The 17,731-nt window shown below is 39.2% G+C and overlaps 1 protein-coding gene across 1 annotated transcript; it reads right to left on the bottom strand.

Moving 5' to 3' along the window:
- Positions 1–275: 275 nt before the first annotated feature.
- Positions 276–15,834, bottom strand: gpn3 (GPN-loop GTPase 3). Its single transcript, XM_068005833.1, has 8 exons — positions 15,713–15,834; positions 12,917–13,025; positions 9,129–9,296; positions 8,039–8,163; positions 7,260–7,375; positions 5,045–5,141; positions 3,054–3,182; positions 276–2,233 (listed from the first exon to the last, which is right to left on the bottom strand). Exons 1-8 carry the CDS (start codon positions 15,758–15,760, stop codon positions 2,165–2,167), a joined length of 861 nt encoding a protein of 286 aa, XP_067861934.1. The 5' UTR covers positions 15,761–15,834; the 3' UTR covers positions 276–2,164.
- Positions 15,835–17,731: the final 1,897 nt, after the last annotated feature.

Raw genomic sequence — 17,731 nt, forward strand, 5'->3', positions numbered from 1 at the left:
AGCTGGTACTCTTCCCTACTCAGAACTCATGCTGGCACTCTGCTTCCCCATCCCTCGCAGTTAATGCTGGCTCTCTTCTTCACACTCAAAAGCATAGCTCCCAGCTTCTGCCCCTTCATTATCATCCGACCCCCTCTTCCCTCTATTACTATCCACTTCCCTCCTCCTTCATTTCCCCTCAACCACTCCAGATATATTGCCAGTTGCAGGTCTCCACAGAGTACTTGGCAGAAGTGGTGCTCACTCACAAATCACCGAAATACATCATTTTCAAATGAGTTTTAAAGGTAGACCTCATTTATTGCAAGGTAATTACTCAGAGCAGGTAGTTTTTGTTTTGAGAGGAAGGAGGAAAAGGGGCATAACCATAAGCCTGCCATCTTGTTACATTCAATTCCAGACTCTGAATTACAGCAAATTAGTTTGTACAGATTAAACTTCCTGGTTTGCAGAAACATAGATGGAAAGTTATTGCATTTATATTATGCATATTTAAATGACAGATATACATTTTTCTTTTTAAAAAGATTGTAATACTTGAACTAATGGCATCTAAGTCCAGCACATGTAATGACCAGAAATCTATAGCACTAGATTTGAATACCAACAAGATTTGAGATATAAAGATTTTCATTTTGACAAAGGCAATTTTTTTTTGAAAAGACTCTTTTTGTACTTCCTCTCTTTACCCTATTCTCCTTCCCCATTTCTCTAATTCCCAGATTGTTTCCCACATCTATGCATGCTGGTCAAGAAAGCATTTTCAATTCATTGAACTCTCTTGTCAACCCAGGAGTCACACCTGAGCAAAGTGGAAAGAAAACTTTTCCAGGACTATTTTCCACAATTCAGCTGAGATCAAAAGAGACACCTCTGCAGGTGCCAATCTTAGTCAAGTCTGGGATTTGCAAATCTCATTATTTAGAGTAGCTACCAGTAGGTTCACTCTCTGGTATATAAACACTGCTAAACATGCCAGCTGGTACCAAAATATGAAATTCATCCCATATTTTTACAGTTGAAACAGAAACTCTCTCTCCCCCTTTGGACTACTGCTTTGGAGTCAGGTTCTGCATGGTGCTAGTACTACATTTATGACCTGTTGTATGAAACTGAAGCAGCAATTGAAGCTTTTTCTCTCCTCCTCCCCCCCCCCCCCATACAGTGCAAATGAAAAATTTATTAGAATTTTGTCATGGCTGTGAATGAAGCTATGAACATAGGAACAGGAGTTGGCCAATCAACCCCTGGAGTCTTTCTCACCATTCAATTAGATCACGGCTGATCTGTACCTCAACTCCATTTACCCACCTTTGATCCATATCACTTGATAGTGTAAGCAGGCTTTATACAGGCTAATTTTTAAGTTAGAATTTGAATCTATAAATGTTTGCAATTATTTCAACTTTCTATAAACATTTAGTTACAACCTTCATATAGTTAGATTTATTTTGACTTTTTTTTTGTTTTTGCTGTGGAAGCATGTGTGTTGCTTATGGAATACGACTCAGATCCTATTGGTCTCTGCTAATCATGTGACTAATGCCACATGGTTGCACAGACTTAAGTAGAAAGTATTTCGGAACAGACAAAACTGAGATTTATTAAAATAAAAACCATTACTGTATACTGTACAACTCCTGACAGGTCTCATTTTGCAGACGGTCAGAAATAACTTACTCCAGCATTCCTAAGGGGGAGCAATAACTCAAAAGCAGAAAGACATGCAACAAACTGAGGGGAAAAATGAAAACCATCCTACACAAGTCTCAAGCAATCTTTTACAAGGTACTGCCCTATAAAAGTGCTTACTTCAAATAAAAGAGGTTTGTCACCATTCTCTCTAAACATCAATGAAGTGTTGTCAGTACCATAAGTGGAGCAGGAATACTCAGCAGTCAGTTGTGTGTTGGTAATTTATGTGCCTATAATTACCTACCAAGCTCAATTAACAGTAATTTTCTTTAGATGTATAAAATCAATTTTCAAATGATAACTGGAGGATGTGAAATCTTCTCCAAACAACAACATGGTGTAAATAAGTTGAGTTCTCAAACAAGGTTCCTAAATTGCCTGGTATGAGGAAACTTTGGGAAGGCACAGTGCTAATGGATCCAAGTAGAATGCTTCTAATGCATCAAATGTTCAACCACATCCAGGAACTTCAGTCAGCTGCTGCATCTTGGAAAAACGGATTGCTCGTATTAGGGGAATCAATGTCTTCTTCTTGTTCCTGTAATAAAGGGTCTATTAGCAAATTTAATTATGCAAGCAAGTTCTGAAAGCCTCAGCTGTTTCAATGCACACTTTTGTAACTGAACAGTGTACAGTTTTAAAATATATTACACAGCAAAGTCACTTAATTAAATTATATATTATCACAAGGGTGACTTTTGATAAGTTCATTGCAATTTTTTTTTTAGTTCAGAAGTTATTCTAAGGGAAACAAAGGACAGTATAAGCAAAACCAGAGCAGGAATACATTAAAGAAGGGTACTCAATTTATTGGACTGTACATCTTCGCACAGGTTCACCGCACAGCATTATCCACTGGAAATTAATCTTTCCTACCCCCTTCTCTCCTGAAGAGTGACTCATCCTAGAGTGTAGCCCCACAGGGTCAGGAACCCTCTAGTATTTAATCCAAGTGCCCATTCTTTATGTGACCCTACACATTGCGAGTGTGCATGCATTTTCAACTGTAGGAGACATCACAGCAGAACCTGGTCCTATCATTACCCAACATATACTTGACTTGACAGCCACAGATCCTCAGGTCTGTCAGTCACTACAACTGATTTCAATCTGTTGAAGTAGTTTTAATTTCTTTAGTTCTTGACCAGGCTGGAGAGCAAGGCACTCCTGTTGAACAAGGAAACTAGATACAGCCGTGCTTAAATCACTTCAAGTATGTCACCTACTAACCCATCATGGAATATCTATGGCTCAGAGACAGTCCTGCCCACTAGGCTGAAGGAGATTGGATGGTGGGCGGGGGAAAACAGACAGTATCACTACAGAAATCCTACACAAACAATCTATACATCACTCACCTTTGGTTCTTTGACTTCAAAGTCCTCTCCATACTGAATGGAAAAGTCAATGTGCTGCAAGACTATGTTAACACATTCTTCATCTGAACGATCAAATGGCAAAAAACGAACCATACTGTAGTCATCAATCTAAACAGACAAATAAAAGACAAATGTTTAACATACAACAAGTCTTCCCAATGGCACCATCCTGATACAGCCTATAAAATTCCAGATCTCATAATTTTCACTATAGACAATAGCGTTTTAGCTAACATTTAAAAACAATTAAATTGTTCAAAACACACACATAAATAGAATGTCATTAGAAAAAAAACTGGTGCCTTTGAAAATGCTTTACAAATGCTCAATGTACTTCCAATTTTTGACAAAGGACCAATATAAATCAGATTTGGATTGTCATAGTATTGTTGTCTTTGGTTTCATCCAGTACAATGGCCTGGAATTTCCTGAAAATATGCAACGTATTAATGGTATATGCCATTACTATGGCTCAGATTCTCTAGGCAATGACATAGATGACTCAAGCCATTACTTGGGCCACCCAAACGTTCCTGGGACCCTCTCTGCAGTGCTTCACGGTGACCCTCGCTAAAACAGTGAAAATCCTATTATCATAACTCCGCCCCCTATAAAATCAATGGTGATGTCCAATTTGCTGCACTAACACTGCTTTGATCGCTGCTGCCATGTAGACGGAACCAGAATGGTGCGGATGACCTGGAAGCATCATGATTTGTATTGAAGGAAGATTAATGCAAAATTTCACCGGAGAACTTCAAGCTGAAAAGGCACTGGCTTAGTAAGACAATTATATTTAGTAGAATAAACACAAATTGAGATGTGTATATGGATATAGCAAAGCCAGTCGAACACACTGTTGTGGTTGAAGACGCTGGCTGACAAGAAGCAGAATTTTTAACCTGTGCAAATATCAATGCCTTTGACAATAACTTTTTAAAAGACAACTATAGCTGATTTAGTTAAATGGTTCATTTACCCTATCTGGAAAAACAGGATTGAAATGAGTTGGTAGTAGGTCTCCAGGCTGCTCTTTCTGACTCTTGCAGTTCATGGCAGATCTTCCATCATCCAGGTCTCTTTAATCACTTATGCTTTAACATTTATCCAAAGTTAACATTTAACTTTGGATTATCTCCAAATAATTAATTTAATATTTGGTATCCTATTGAGAGATTGCCACATCTTCTTAGCTTTTTAGCTGTTGGGAGTTATGGGATCAATACATTTGCCATTGACTGTGCCCCATCCGAATGGCCACTAAGGGTATTCTAATGAGTTCTCCAGCAAATTTTGGCATAAATTCGCCACTGAAGGATCGGGGTGTACAACGGTCTAACTTATGGTTTTTCTGGCCAAATGCACCATTCCAGGAAATTCGAGGTTATCGAATTGGAGTGTAGTGTACAAACACTTAACTATTGGTGAACAAGATAAAAAGTGAAATGTCATGCAAATAAAATATTCAAACAGTTATTGAAAGGTAACAACGCACTGTGACATGACGTTGAGACAGTCTGACTCAGCCTCAGTTGATCTCTATCCTCAGTTTGGCAGTGTATTACAGTCTGCACCTCCTCCCACCTCTAATTTTCCCCTTTTAGCCTTCTACTAAATTTTAAAATCCTTTTAGTCTCTAATGTCCTACATCATTGCCATGTGTTCTAGTCAGCAGAAGGCAGCAATGCCAAGGCCACTGACTTAACCATGACTGATATCAATGTTGTCTGCAATTGCCCAATGACAGGAGATGCAACATGTATATTCATTAAATAAGCATGCCTAATAACGTTTCACAAATGCCGAATAGATTCACTTGTTTGTGCAAAGGCAGATGAGTTCTATGTTGCTTACGTAATAACTAAATATAGGATTTAGTTGAGATAGGCTGATTCAAATACAGCATTTTTATGGTTTCAAATTAAGTTCATTAGAATTTGGTTTCTTTGATTTCAGCACATACTACTTACCAATCCACAAATTGCTTTGGTTAGTTTTTTGAATTTCTTGCTTTTCCAAATGTCATTCGAGTCCTGCATTAATGAATACATATCTGGGTCTAAATACCTTTAATGAAAGAAAACAGGATGGAAATATTATTGAAATAAATGCCCAAGAACTGTGTCAAAACAATTTCTAAAGATAGTATATGAAAACTTTTGATATAAAACTGTTTTGCAAGTGAATCTTGGGACCTCACTGTGCGCAAAGTGATTTTTCCTTTGTTGTTCTGAGAACTCAATATAGTAAAGTGAACAAAATTAAATAGAAAAAAATACATGAAACAATTTTAGCATTACCACCTGAAATGAGTCCCTCCTACTTTTTGTTGCCTTGTAGCATTATCCTCATTGGAAATCCCATAGGGATGGAGAGAGAGTAAATGATGTAAAGTCAGAAGGTTGTGGATTCAAATCCCACTCCAGAGACTTGAGCACAAAATCCAAGCTGACAATCCAGTGCAATACTGAAGGAATGCTGCACTGTTGGAGGTACGGTCTTTCGGATGAGACATTAAACTGAGGCCCCATCTGCCCTCTGAGATGAACATAAAAGATCCCACGGCACTATTTGGAAGAAGAGCATGGATGAGAGTTCTCTCCGGTGTCCTGGCCAATGTTTATCCCTCAACCACATTGCTGTCTGTGGGACCTCACTGTGCGCAAATTGGCTGCTGCGTTTCCTACAACAGTGACTATATTTCAAAAGTACTTAATTGGCTGTAAAGCGCTTTGGGACATCCTGAGGTTATGAAAGGCGCTATATAAATGCAAGTTCTTTCTTTCTTTAAAAAGCATTAAGTGTTTAACAAGTGAAGCAAGCAAGATTTTGAACATGCTATTTTTCTGGTCTTGGATGCGCTTGAACATGCAAACATGTACAAATACAAACCTTCGCTGTCAGACGAAGTCGTAACCCCTTCCCCCACTGGGGAAAAGTTCCACCACAAACAGGGGGAAAATCATCCACATAGCATTTGCCCATCGGAGCGAGTGGTGTTCAACCTCAACTTAAAGACACGAAAAATACCAAGCAGCTGGGCCTTCTTCCTGCAGTCTGACAGAGGAGATCCATACCGTACACTCTACTGAGGGAAGGGCATACTAGCCAAGGGGGAAGATGGGAATACATTCTCCAGGCGTCACAACAACCACCGAAAGCCACCACTCTCCTAAGAAAGCTAGGGTAGCAACAGAGCATCTCTGTCCAGCTACCACCCCTCCCTACATGACACGTGATATCAAGAAATGGCTGAGTGCACTGGATACAGCAAAGGCTTTTTGGGCCCCAATATCCCAGCTGTAGTGCTGAAGACTTGTGCTCCAGAACTAGCTGCGCCTCTAGCCAAGCTGTTCCAGTACAGCTACAACACTGGCATCTACCAGACAATGTGGAAAATTGCCCAGGTATGCCCTGTCCACAAAAAGCAGGACAAATCCAATCCGGCCAATTACCGCCCCATCAGTCTACTCAATCATTAGCAAAGTGATGGAAGGTGTCGTTGACAGTGCTATCAAGCGGCACTTACTCACCAATAACCTGCTCACTGATGCTCAGTTTGGGTTCCGCCAGGACCACTCGGCTCCAGACTCATTACAGCCTTGGTCCAAACATGGACAAAAGAGCTGAATTCCAGAGGTGAGGTGAGAATGACTGCCCTTGACATCATACCTAGCACAAAGGAAGATGGTAGTGGTTGTTGGAGGCCAATTATCTCAGCCCCAGGGCATTGCTGCAGGAGTTCTTCATTTATCCCTCAACCAACACCACCAAAACTGATTATTTGGCGGTTTATCTCATTGCTATTTGTGGGACCTTGATGTTCGCAAATTGGCTGCTGTTTCCCCCCCACATTACAACAGTGACTACACTTTAAGGCTGTGAGGAGCATATGAAGTGTGTGTGTGTGTGTGTGTGTGTGTGTGTGTGTGTGTGTGTGTGTACACATATTTTTAAAAATTAATTTGCCATGTAATACCACGACCAAAATCTACAATCGCATCAGTAAGTGAACAATTGCTAAATTCTGAAAATAATTCTCAGCTGTCACTGGTTATCCAAAAGCAATATAAAAGATGGTCAATATCCATCTCTGAAAATGTATACCAATAAAAAGTATATTACAATATGTAATATTCTATATATAAAATAGGTCCATCAGTCACAACATATAGTTTCACTTACTTTTCAATTTCTTTTTTTGCTTTCTTGTTAAGTAAATCCATTTTCGTCATAATATTGACCTGTGGAATTTCCAGACACACCATTGCACTGAGGGCTGCCATAACACCTGACACAAACTAAGAAAATTAGAATGTTACACATCAGCACATTTTAAAGTCAGATTTATGCCACGCACCTATAATTTGCAAAAGTCATTAACAGTTTATGCTTGCTGATAGAATAAGTTTGGACTAAATGTACTGCATAGAATGCTGAGCCATACAGACCAAAAAAGTCCCAGGTTCAATCCTTGGTCTTTGTTGACTTAGCTAATCCCAGTTTGAGTGATAGGGAAATGGCAACTGACCTCAGTGCCCTTAGGCTAGAAAGGGGAAACCCACACTCAGCAGAGTTCTCACTCCTGCTTGTTTATCCTCCCAAAAAGCCTAAGTGACATTAGATGGGGACAGTATCAGACTCAGGACTGTTATCATTGCAGTTAAATAGCTTGTTGATACTCGTGATCTAGGTTCACATGAAGAACGGCAAGGTTGAAGATCCTGAGGAATTGTACTCCAACACGAGTCACTGCCTTCAGAAGAAACAGGATGCGAGAAAAAGGAAGTAAAACTGAGGGGAAAAAAGTTTGGACCAAAGGTTTTACCCTTTTGCATATCACTCCATTTAATAAAAATAACATATGAAAACATCTCAGTTATGTAATAATTTGATGGTTACAAAGACTTCAAATGCAACGGTACAGGGTTACTATGGCATTCTGATCAAGTGGTGATAACTACCTTAAAAGACTCCACCATAAATTGAGAGTCAACAAGAAATACTCCACAAACACGAAACTCCCACTGCTGTAACTGATCCACCAGCTGCTTCATTATTGGAAGGTGAGTGTATAACTCAATCTGACCTGTAAAGAAGGAATTAAAGACACATTAATGTACAAATCATTTGCAGATCCAGCAATCAAATATCATAGCACGTTATTACATATCAAATAAAGGGCTGAATTACAAAAGTGCACACAGTTTAAGTTGGTTTTGGACCAGGATATGTAATACTATCACAACCACTGCAGGCTCAAAGCCCAAACCAAAATCACCTGATGGTATAGTGGTAAAAGAAACAGTATGGCATACCACCAAGCCAGACAGACCAAGCAGAGCGCATCCAAGCCTGAAACTGTGGCTAGAAAGTGCAGATGTGAATATTGATTGATGGAATAATCAGGGTTGGCTTTTCCTGCTTTCTCTTGACAGTCAGGTCACACGATTGAATTGGCCAATGATGCTCACTGTCCAAACTCTATCACGTAATGGCTTTCGGGAAATGTATCAGGGGCTGTTGACACTTGCATCTCAAGAGTCAGCACCTTCAGGAGAGGGGGGGAAATAATTGGGGAGAGCCCAAAATTGATAACCTAGTAACTCAATAATGCACTTCAGTAATCCGCTCCTTTGACCAGATTTTTTTTTTAAATTGGCAACTACCATCGTGTCAGGATTGTAATATAGTATGCATTTTGCTGCACATTATCAATATACAATGCTAAGCTGAATGTTGTTAGAACTTAATTGCATTGACAAAAATGAACACAAAGTTTAAACAAACAAAATTCTCATCAGGAGGTAAACAGCTCTTTAGGGTTGATTTTTCCCCTGCCCCTTAAAAAAATTCTCCTTTTCTTTTGGTTTCTTTTCCAAAACAGCTACTGGGTGGTGTAATCATGCATTTGTCAACATTCCCTCCATTTTTTGGTTTCCTGCTCTGGACTGATGAGCCATGACTAGAAAAATCAGCCAAAAGTCTATGTTCTGCCTCATCTTATTACTTCATTACCAGAATACTGTAGGAAACAAATCAATTTCTACCTACCTGGACAATCAAAAAGTATATAGTCATCCTCCACATGACCTAGGCAATCTGCCAGCCAATCAAAGTTGTTAGCAAAGTATTCCATACAGAAAATGAGTCCACCATTTGGGCCGAACCTCAAAGAGTCATCTTCCATTACATCGTCCACTTGGATGAGCTCCCGGATATCTGTGTCCAATAATAGTAGAAAGTGTAACTCAGTTAGGAAAATCCAGTTTTAAAACTGGACATCTTATCAAAATCATCATTTAAAAACAACTCAAGTATATCCACCATACCGAAGTATTATTCTGGAATAAAACTGTTGACAGAAAAGATAATTTGCTACAACAGTAATTTATTTATTAATACAGCTGTTCAAAATCATGAAAGGTTTTGGTAGAGTAAGTGAGGAGACATTGTTTCCAGTGGTAGGAGGGTCGGTAACCAGAGGACACAGATTTAAGGTAATTGGCAAAAGAACCAGAGGCACGATGAGGAGATTTTTTTTTTAAAACGCAGCAACTTATGATCTGGGATGCACTGTCTGAACGAGTGGTGGAAGCAGATTCAATAATAACTTTCAAAAGGGAATTGGATAAATACTTGAAGGGGAAAAATTTACAGGGCTATGGGGAAAGAGCAGGGGAGTGGGACTAATTGGATAGCTCTTTTAAATAGCTGGCACAGGCATGATGGGTCAAATGGCCGCCTTCTGTACTGTATCATTCTATGATTCTATTTATGGAATTTATTCTATGGAATATAACCTTAAGTTCTACTTAAGAGGAGTTGACATTGGCTGTACATCATTTCCAATTACCTTACAGTTATCGAGTGAGTCCTTGTGAGAGCAGGGATAACCATCTATGTATAAAGTGTTGGTTATGATTTATTGTAGTTTTCAGCTCAGTAAATGAAGAACACATAAGTAGGCAAGTAGTGCACACTGGCATAGTTTAGCCTGCAGAAGTGACTTTGACCCAAAGAACAGACTTGTGTGCAAACTATTAGGGTACAGGAGACATTTTTGTTCATCTAACTTCAATGCTTTTATTAAAACTCATAACATACCCCAAATGTAAAAAGGATTTTTATGCATTTCATATTAGCAGTCGAACAATACTCAGCAAAACAAAAAAAAACAGGCTCTCATCCATTTTAAGATTATGAAGGGGACTGACAAAACAGGCATTTAGTTTTTAAAAAAATCAGGAAATTAAAAAGTAATTAAGGAACTCAGGCAGATTTTTTTTGCATCAGACTTGTGAAATAAGTCACATGGGAAGGTAATTAAGGAAAAGCATAAATGGGTTGAAGAGGCAACTAGCTAAGTTTTGGAAAAGGAAAAAGGATCGAGGGATATGGTGGTAAAATGGGGTTACTGGTATATCAATTCTTGTTACAGGGTAATGTGAAATGGCTTTCTATTAAATATTATTCACTTATCAGCAACTCCAGTGATATTCTAAGAGAATTTTCTATTCCAGAAATTGTTTTATTACATTCCAGTAGATCTTTGTAAGAGTTTACCATCACAAAGAAATTTTGTTTGCAATGACAAAATGTCACTACATTACCAGTTTTATGCAGAATATACATACACAATGTACCATGTTCAAGGTCTGTACACTTATGCTGGAAAGTCAAATTACTAAACCACTTGTTTTGTTTATGTTTTCAAAAGAACATTTAAAATGGTGATCAAGAGAGTCCAGGAGAAATAAAAAGCAAGAACAAGCTAGCCAGTAATGATATGTCATGGATGAATAAAGAAGTAAAGACAAAATTGAAACTAAAGAAAAAGCAAACATTGAGTACATAGACAACAAAGGAGAGAATGATAAAAGTGAATACAAAAAGATTAGGAAAGAAGTTTAAAAAAAACAATTAGGAAGGCAAAGAGAAACTATGAAATTAAAATTATCAAGGAATATAAAAAGAGTGAAGTATTCTACAGGCACATAAATAACAAAAGAAAAATAAGGATAGGGATGGGACCACTAAGGGATACACACCATAAACTCACAGGTACAGCAAAATGGCAGAAATATTAAATAATTACTTTGCCTCAGTATTTAACAAGGTGGGCATGACATTAGAAGAAGCGATCAAAAAATATATAAAGACATTTAAGATAGAAAGGGGGGGGGGGGGGGGGGGGAGGTAGATAATTGATAAACTAATCAAACCTAGAGAGGATAAAAGCCCTGGTCCGGATGGACTGCATCCGCACATATTAAAATAAGTTAGGGAGGAGATAGCAGAGGCACTATTATATATATATATATATAAAAAAATTCTTTAGAAAAGGGAATAGTGCCAGAGGACTGGCGGACAGCTAATTTGATTCCTATATTTAAAAAGAGACACAGAACCAGTCCAGGGAAATTATAGACCAATTAGCTTAACGTCAGTAGTAGGAAAGATAATGGGATCTTTACTCAAAGATGTAATAGAAAAACATCTAGAAACCAAAAATATAATAAAGCACGAATTTCAAAAGGGAAAGTCATGCTTGACCAGCCTTACTGAATTCTTTGAAAAAGTAACAGAAAGGGTAGACAAGGGTAATGCAGTAGATATAATAAATCTGGATTTTCAAAAGGCCTTCCATAAGGTATCGCATAGTAGACTTATGACTAAGGTCAGAGCATGTGGAGTCAGGGGACAGGTAGCAGAATGGATAACAAGCTGGCTACAAAACAGAAAACAAAGAGTAGGGGTTAAGGGTACTCAAACTGGCAAAAGGTGGGAAGTGGTGTTCCACAAGGATCGGTGCTGGGACCACTATTGTTCACTATTTCCATAAACGATTTGGACTCGGGAATCGGAGTATAATTTCAAAATTTGCAGACGACACCAAATTGGGGGGTATAATTAATACCGAGGACGACTGTGACAAAATACAGGAAGACATTAATAAACTTACAGAATGGGCATGTAGTTGGCTAATCAATTTCAATATAGATGTGTGAGGTCTTACATTTTGGTCGGAAGAATAAGAGGGCCACATACTATTTGGATAACAAGAGTCTAAATGGGGTAAAGGAGCAGAGGGATCTGGGGGTACAGATACGCAAATCACTAAAAGTAGCGACACAAGTTAATAGGACAATAAAAAAAAGCAAACCAGCAGTGGGGTTCATTTCTAGAGGGATAGAATTGAAAAGCAGAGAAATTATGTAAACTTGCAAAGAACCTCAGTTAGATCACACTTGGAATACTGTGAACAGTTCTGGTGTCCATATTATAAAAAGAATATAGAGGCACTGGAGAAGGTGCAAAAAAGATTTAATAGGATGATACCAGAAATGAGAGAATATACTTATCAGGAAAGGCTGAACAGGCCGGGGCTCTTTTCTCTAGAAAAGAGAAGGCTGAGGGATGACCCGATAGAGGTCTTTAAGATCATGAAAGAATTTGATAGGGTAGACATAGAGAAGACGTTTCCACTTGCGGGAAAGACCAGAACTAGGGGCCATAAATATAAGATAGTCACTAATAAATCCAATAGGGAATTCAGGAGAAACTTCTTTACCCAGAGAGTGGTTAGAATGTGGAACTCGCTACCACAAGGAGTACTTGAGGCGAATAGCATAGATGCATTTAAGGGGAAGCTAGATAAACACATGAGGGGGAAAGGAATAAAAGGGTATGCTGAAAGGGTTAGATGAAGTAGGGAGGGAGGAGGTTCATGTGGAGCATAAACACCGGTATGGACCTGTTGGGCCAAATGGCCTGTTTCTGTGCTGTGCATTCTATGTAACAGGTTAAACAATGAACTGCAAAGTCATAAGTCAACCCACCTGCCAAGACAGGATAGTCAAAGTATTCTGCAGCAGGGTCAAGGTTCACCACCTGCACAGATCGATTCAACACCTCACAGTGCTGCTGCATAGTGGAACAGTAAGTGCTCTGAAATGAAAGACAGCAAATCGAGCTTCTAATTTAAACATCTCGTTCTAAATATACAGCTGAAACACACAAAAAAAATCTCCCAAACCTGTTCACTTATAGTAAAACAATTCCTAGTTTGATGACTACAGATTTGCAACATTCTGTCACTCTAGAAGTGTGCAAATGTCACTTCTGAACCTAGTGACATTCATCAATCTAATTATGTTTAGTTTAGTCAGAATAAGAGCTCATAAAAAGAGTTTTAAAGGCTCTGCAGGCATTATTTTCCCATATAATTACTGCAGTGAAGACTCTACTATCCACCATCTAATCTTTTTGGGGAAAGAGCATAATGAATATTTGACATAGCACAGTATAACAAAGTAATTTTATCAAAGGATTCAGATGATTTTGTAAACTACAAAGAATAAAATCCAAAATAAGATTACTGTAATCACTGGTGTTTTTGTAAAATAACAGGTTTGTAATGAAGTTTTAGTATCCTTTGAAGGTTACTGAAAACCATATAACCTAAAAAAAAAATTGCACAATATGGTTCACTAGATACAATTTTCTTTAAAGTTTATTACTAATGAAGTCGCATAAATAGGGACATGGAGTACAATGGAAAAGAATTAATAATTTGTACAAAACATTGGTTAGGCCACAGTTAGAATCGCAAGAGCAGTTTTAAGTACCCCATTATAGAAAAGACATAAAAGCCCTAGCGAGTGTACAGCATAGATTCATCAGAATGATGCCGGGGTGGGAAGTTACAGTTAAGGGGAGAGACTTGAGATGCTGGGACTAATTCCCCTGGAGCAGAGAAGAGATTTAACAGAGGCTTTTGAAATTATGGAGGATTTTGATAGAATAAAGATTGTGGAGTCATTGACGAAGGGTCATCAATTTAAAATTGTCAATGAGAGTGAGCAGGGAGTAAAAAGAAATTTCATAACACAGTTGTTGACATATGGAATCCTTTGCTACAGAGTGTGTTGAGGTAGGGACCATTGCATCTTTTAAGGAAAAAGTGGATAAATCTTTGAAGCAGAGAATGTTATGGGGCTATGGGGAGAGAGCAAGATAATGGGATTAGTTTTGGATTGCTCTAGTAAAAAGTCAGAACAGACAAGGCTGAATGGCCTGCTTCTGTGCTGCAAACTTTTATGGTTCTATGTTGCATCAATGCTACAGACTGTGTGAAAGCCTCTTTAGTTTAATAATAAGCAAGGAATATTTTACATCTCAACCACCTATTATGTCCATATAATGAAAAACATTTTAATTATAACAAAAAAGTTTTACCAGAGGCTGTGGGAGTTCTCCTGACAATATTGTTATAGTATTTTTTTTTATAATAAAGCCAAGGTCACAGGTTTAAGTCCCACTCCAGAAACTTGAGGACATAATGTAGGCTGACACGTCACTGCAGTACTAAGGAAGCACTGCAATGTCAGAGGTGTCATCTTTCGGATGAGACTTTAATCTGAGGTCCCGCCTGCCTTCTCAGGTGGACACAAAAGATACTATGGTATTATTGGAAAAAGAGCAGGGGAGTTCTCCCTATGTCTTGGCCAATATTTATCCTTCAACCAACATCACTAAAACAGATTATCTGATCACTATTTCATTGCTGTTTGTACGATCTTGCTGAGCGCAAATTGGCAGCCACATTTCCCTACATTACACAAGTATTTCATTAGCTGTAAAGCACTTAGGGACATCCAAGTTCTTTCCTTTCTTTAAATTTGGTAATAATGTAATGGGTAACAAAACCCAAAGATCAAAATTATACTGCAGCAGTAAAAGATGGTTTTTTGAAAAAGGGCAAAGGAGGGCTCACAACACTTGGGTTTACTATTTTTCCAGGTCAGATAGAGACTGGACAATTGATTTTACTGTCACTTATCTCATTGATGCACTCCTGAAACTAGTTCACACTGACGTGAAGATAGTTTAACTGCACCCTAAAATAAACAAACCAGAATATCAATAACTGCAGCACTGGGCACCCCAACATTTATGTGTTTGAAGAGTGCATTTTTTGGGTACAAGTTGGAATTCCGTTACCTCCAAACTCCACGTTTTCAAAGCTCATCCAGGACTCTGCTCCCCTCATCCTTCATCCTGCGCTAAGCCCTGTTCACCCACCACATCCATCTTTTCTGCCTTCTATTAGCTCCTTGTCCCTAAGAGTGAAGGGGGGGGTGGGGGAGGCTCGTGTGGAGTATAAACACTGGCAAAGACCAGTTGGGCCGAATAGTCTGTTTCTGTGCTGTAGGTTCTATGTAATTCCAGGAAAGCATAGCATTCAAAATCTTCCTGCTCATTCACAAACTTCTCCATGGTCTCATCCCACCCACCCTGACTCTACAACTTCCTCCAGCCCTACATCTCAGCCTGTGCCTTTCGGCCCTCTGACTCTAGCCGCCTGTGTATCCCCCCCCCCCCCCCCCAATCCCCTTCTGTCCAGTGGCGGAATCGCCCGCCCTCTTCCCCACTATCTTGAACTCATTCCCTTAAAGCCTCTTCTCCCCACCTTCTGACAATCTAACTTGTGACCATGCTTTGGCCCATCTCTCCCACTGCCCAACATCCTCTGTGAACCACCTTGTTTACCACCCCAACGGTACTACATAAAAGCACGATGATAATGATGTTGCTGCTGCTGCTGCTGCCGGAGTCTGTAACGTGTTAACTACCTTCCCGCTGCCGGCAGGGCCCATCACTAGCTGCGCGAATCGAGGCATCTCGCCGCCGGTAACCCGCGAGCGGCATCAACCGAATATCAGGGGGTCGGAGCGCCACATCCCAAACTACAACTTCCGCCTACGGCAGCTCCTTTGTAAGAACGTTGACCCAAACGCACATTTCGAAATGCCCGCATGAAGAGTGTCCTTCAAACAACAACTTGCGTTGACATCGCGTCTTTAACGGAGGAAAGTCCCAAACGCTGATGTTTTTAATAAGAAAATAATATAGCTCCCCTTTGCATTCTGTTATTATTGTGTTTTACTCCTGTTTAAACCAAGTATGCTTCAGTCTGCTTCTTATGTTAATGGTTAAAAACCTGAGTATTTGAATTTTATACTGGAAATCATATTTTTCCAACAGGATCCCAGATAACGAATATACAGAAAATTATATTGTAACTAAAGAGGTTAAACAGCCAAAGACTGGTTAACGCAGACAGCAAACAGGAAAAGTCGGTCCATTTCAGTTATAGAAAAATAAAATTAACTTTAAAGTAGTGCACCCAAGGGTTGTCTATATAAAATTATATTTCCCCAACTAAATTCTGAAAGGCTAGTGTCTTCATGAGATTTGACAAAACATTTTTCTTTGTTTATAAACATACAAAATATTATTTAAATCACACTGAAACACATCATAGGTGTCTTCCTCCTCCCTAGAAAGAAAAGAACTTGCATTTATATCGCGCCTTTCATGACCTCGGGTAGTCCCAATGCGCTTTACAGCCAATTGACTACGTTTTGAACTGTAGACATTGTTGAAATATAGGAAATGCAGCAGCCAATTTGTGCACAGCAAGCTCCAACAATCAGCAGTCTTATCCGCACCCAGGTGGCCCTGGAGAGAGAGCATGTGGTGTCCGCCGATACACTTGAGGCCTTGGGCACCGCAGGGACTGGACTGCATGCTTGATAATGGAAGTAATATTACAATTTAATTTGATAAGTTTCCTTTGTCTTCTATTTTTGTGATTTGGGTGTTTATTGTTTGTGCCCCTCTAAAAAGGGGGCACTTAAGTTAAGTTCACCAACAGAAAAGTGTGTTAATAACTTCTAAACTTATATTACAAGGAACAAAAATGTTCAGAGATAAACTTATAGAATCATAGAATCATAGAAGTTACAACATGGAAACAGGCCCTTCGGCCCAACATGTCCATGTCGCCCAGTTTATACCACTAAGCTAGTCCCAATTGCCTGCACTTGGCCCATATCCCTCGATACCCATCTTCCCCATGTAACTGTCCAAATGCTTTTTAAAAGACAAAATTGTACCCGCCTCTACTACTGCCTCTGGCAGCTCGTTCCAGACACTCACCACCCTTTGAGTGAAAAAATTGCCCCTCTGGATCCTTTTGTATCTCTCCCCTCTCACCTTAAATCTGTGCCCCCTCGTTATAGACTCCCCTACCTTTGGGAGAAGATTTTGACCATCGACCTAACTTCTTTAAAGGTTGATGACACTGGGGCAACCCAGTGCCTCCTAATGGGTTAAATCTAAAGAGAAACAGCAATGTAGCAATGTGATAATGACCAGATAATCTGTTTTGGTAATGTTGGTTGAGGGATAAATATTGGCCAGGACACTGGGGAGAACTCTCCTGCGAAATAGTGTCGTGGGCTCATTTACGTTCACCTGAGAGGGCAGACGGGGCTTGGTTTAACGTCTCATCCGAAAGACAGCACCTCCAACAGTGCAATACAAATCAAAATAGAAGTCCTTCAACACTTCACGAAAACAGTGAACCTTTAAAGAAGTTTATCTCTGAACATTTTTGTTCCTTGTAATATAAGTTTAGAAGTTATTAACACACTTTTCTGTTGGGGAAATTAAAATAACCATATCTCAACTACTGTGCTGGAGTTCATTCAACAATGGACCAAATTCTTCAGCAGGATTGTGTTGCAATTTTACATTAACTGGTTCGGTGTTACTGCTGGTGGAAGAAGACTGTCAAGAAGTGTGAT

Source organism: Heptranchias perlo, chromosome 25, assembly GCF_035084215.1.
Source record: "Heptranchias perlo isolate sHepPer1 chromosome 25, sHepPer1.hap1, whole genome shotgun sequence".
Classification (NCBI taxonomy): domain Eukaryota; kingdom Metazoa; phylum Chordata; class Chondrichthyes; order Hexanchiformes; family Hexanchidae; genus Heptranchias; species Heptranchias perlo.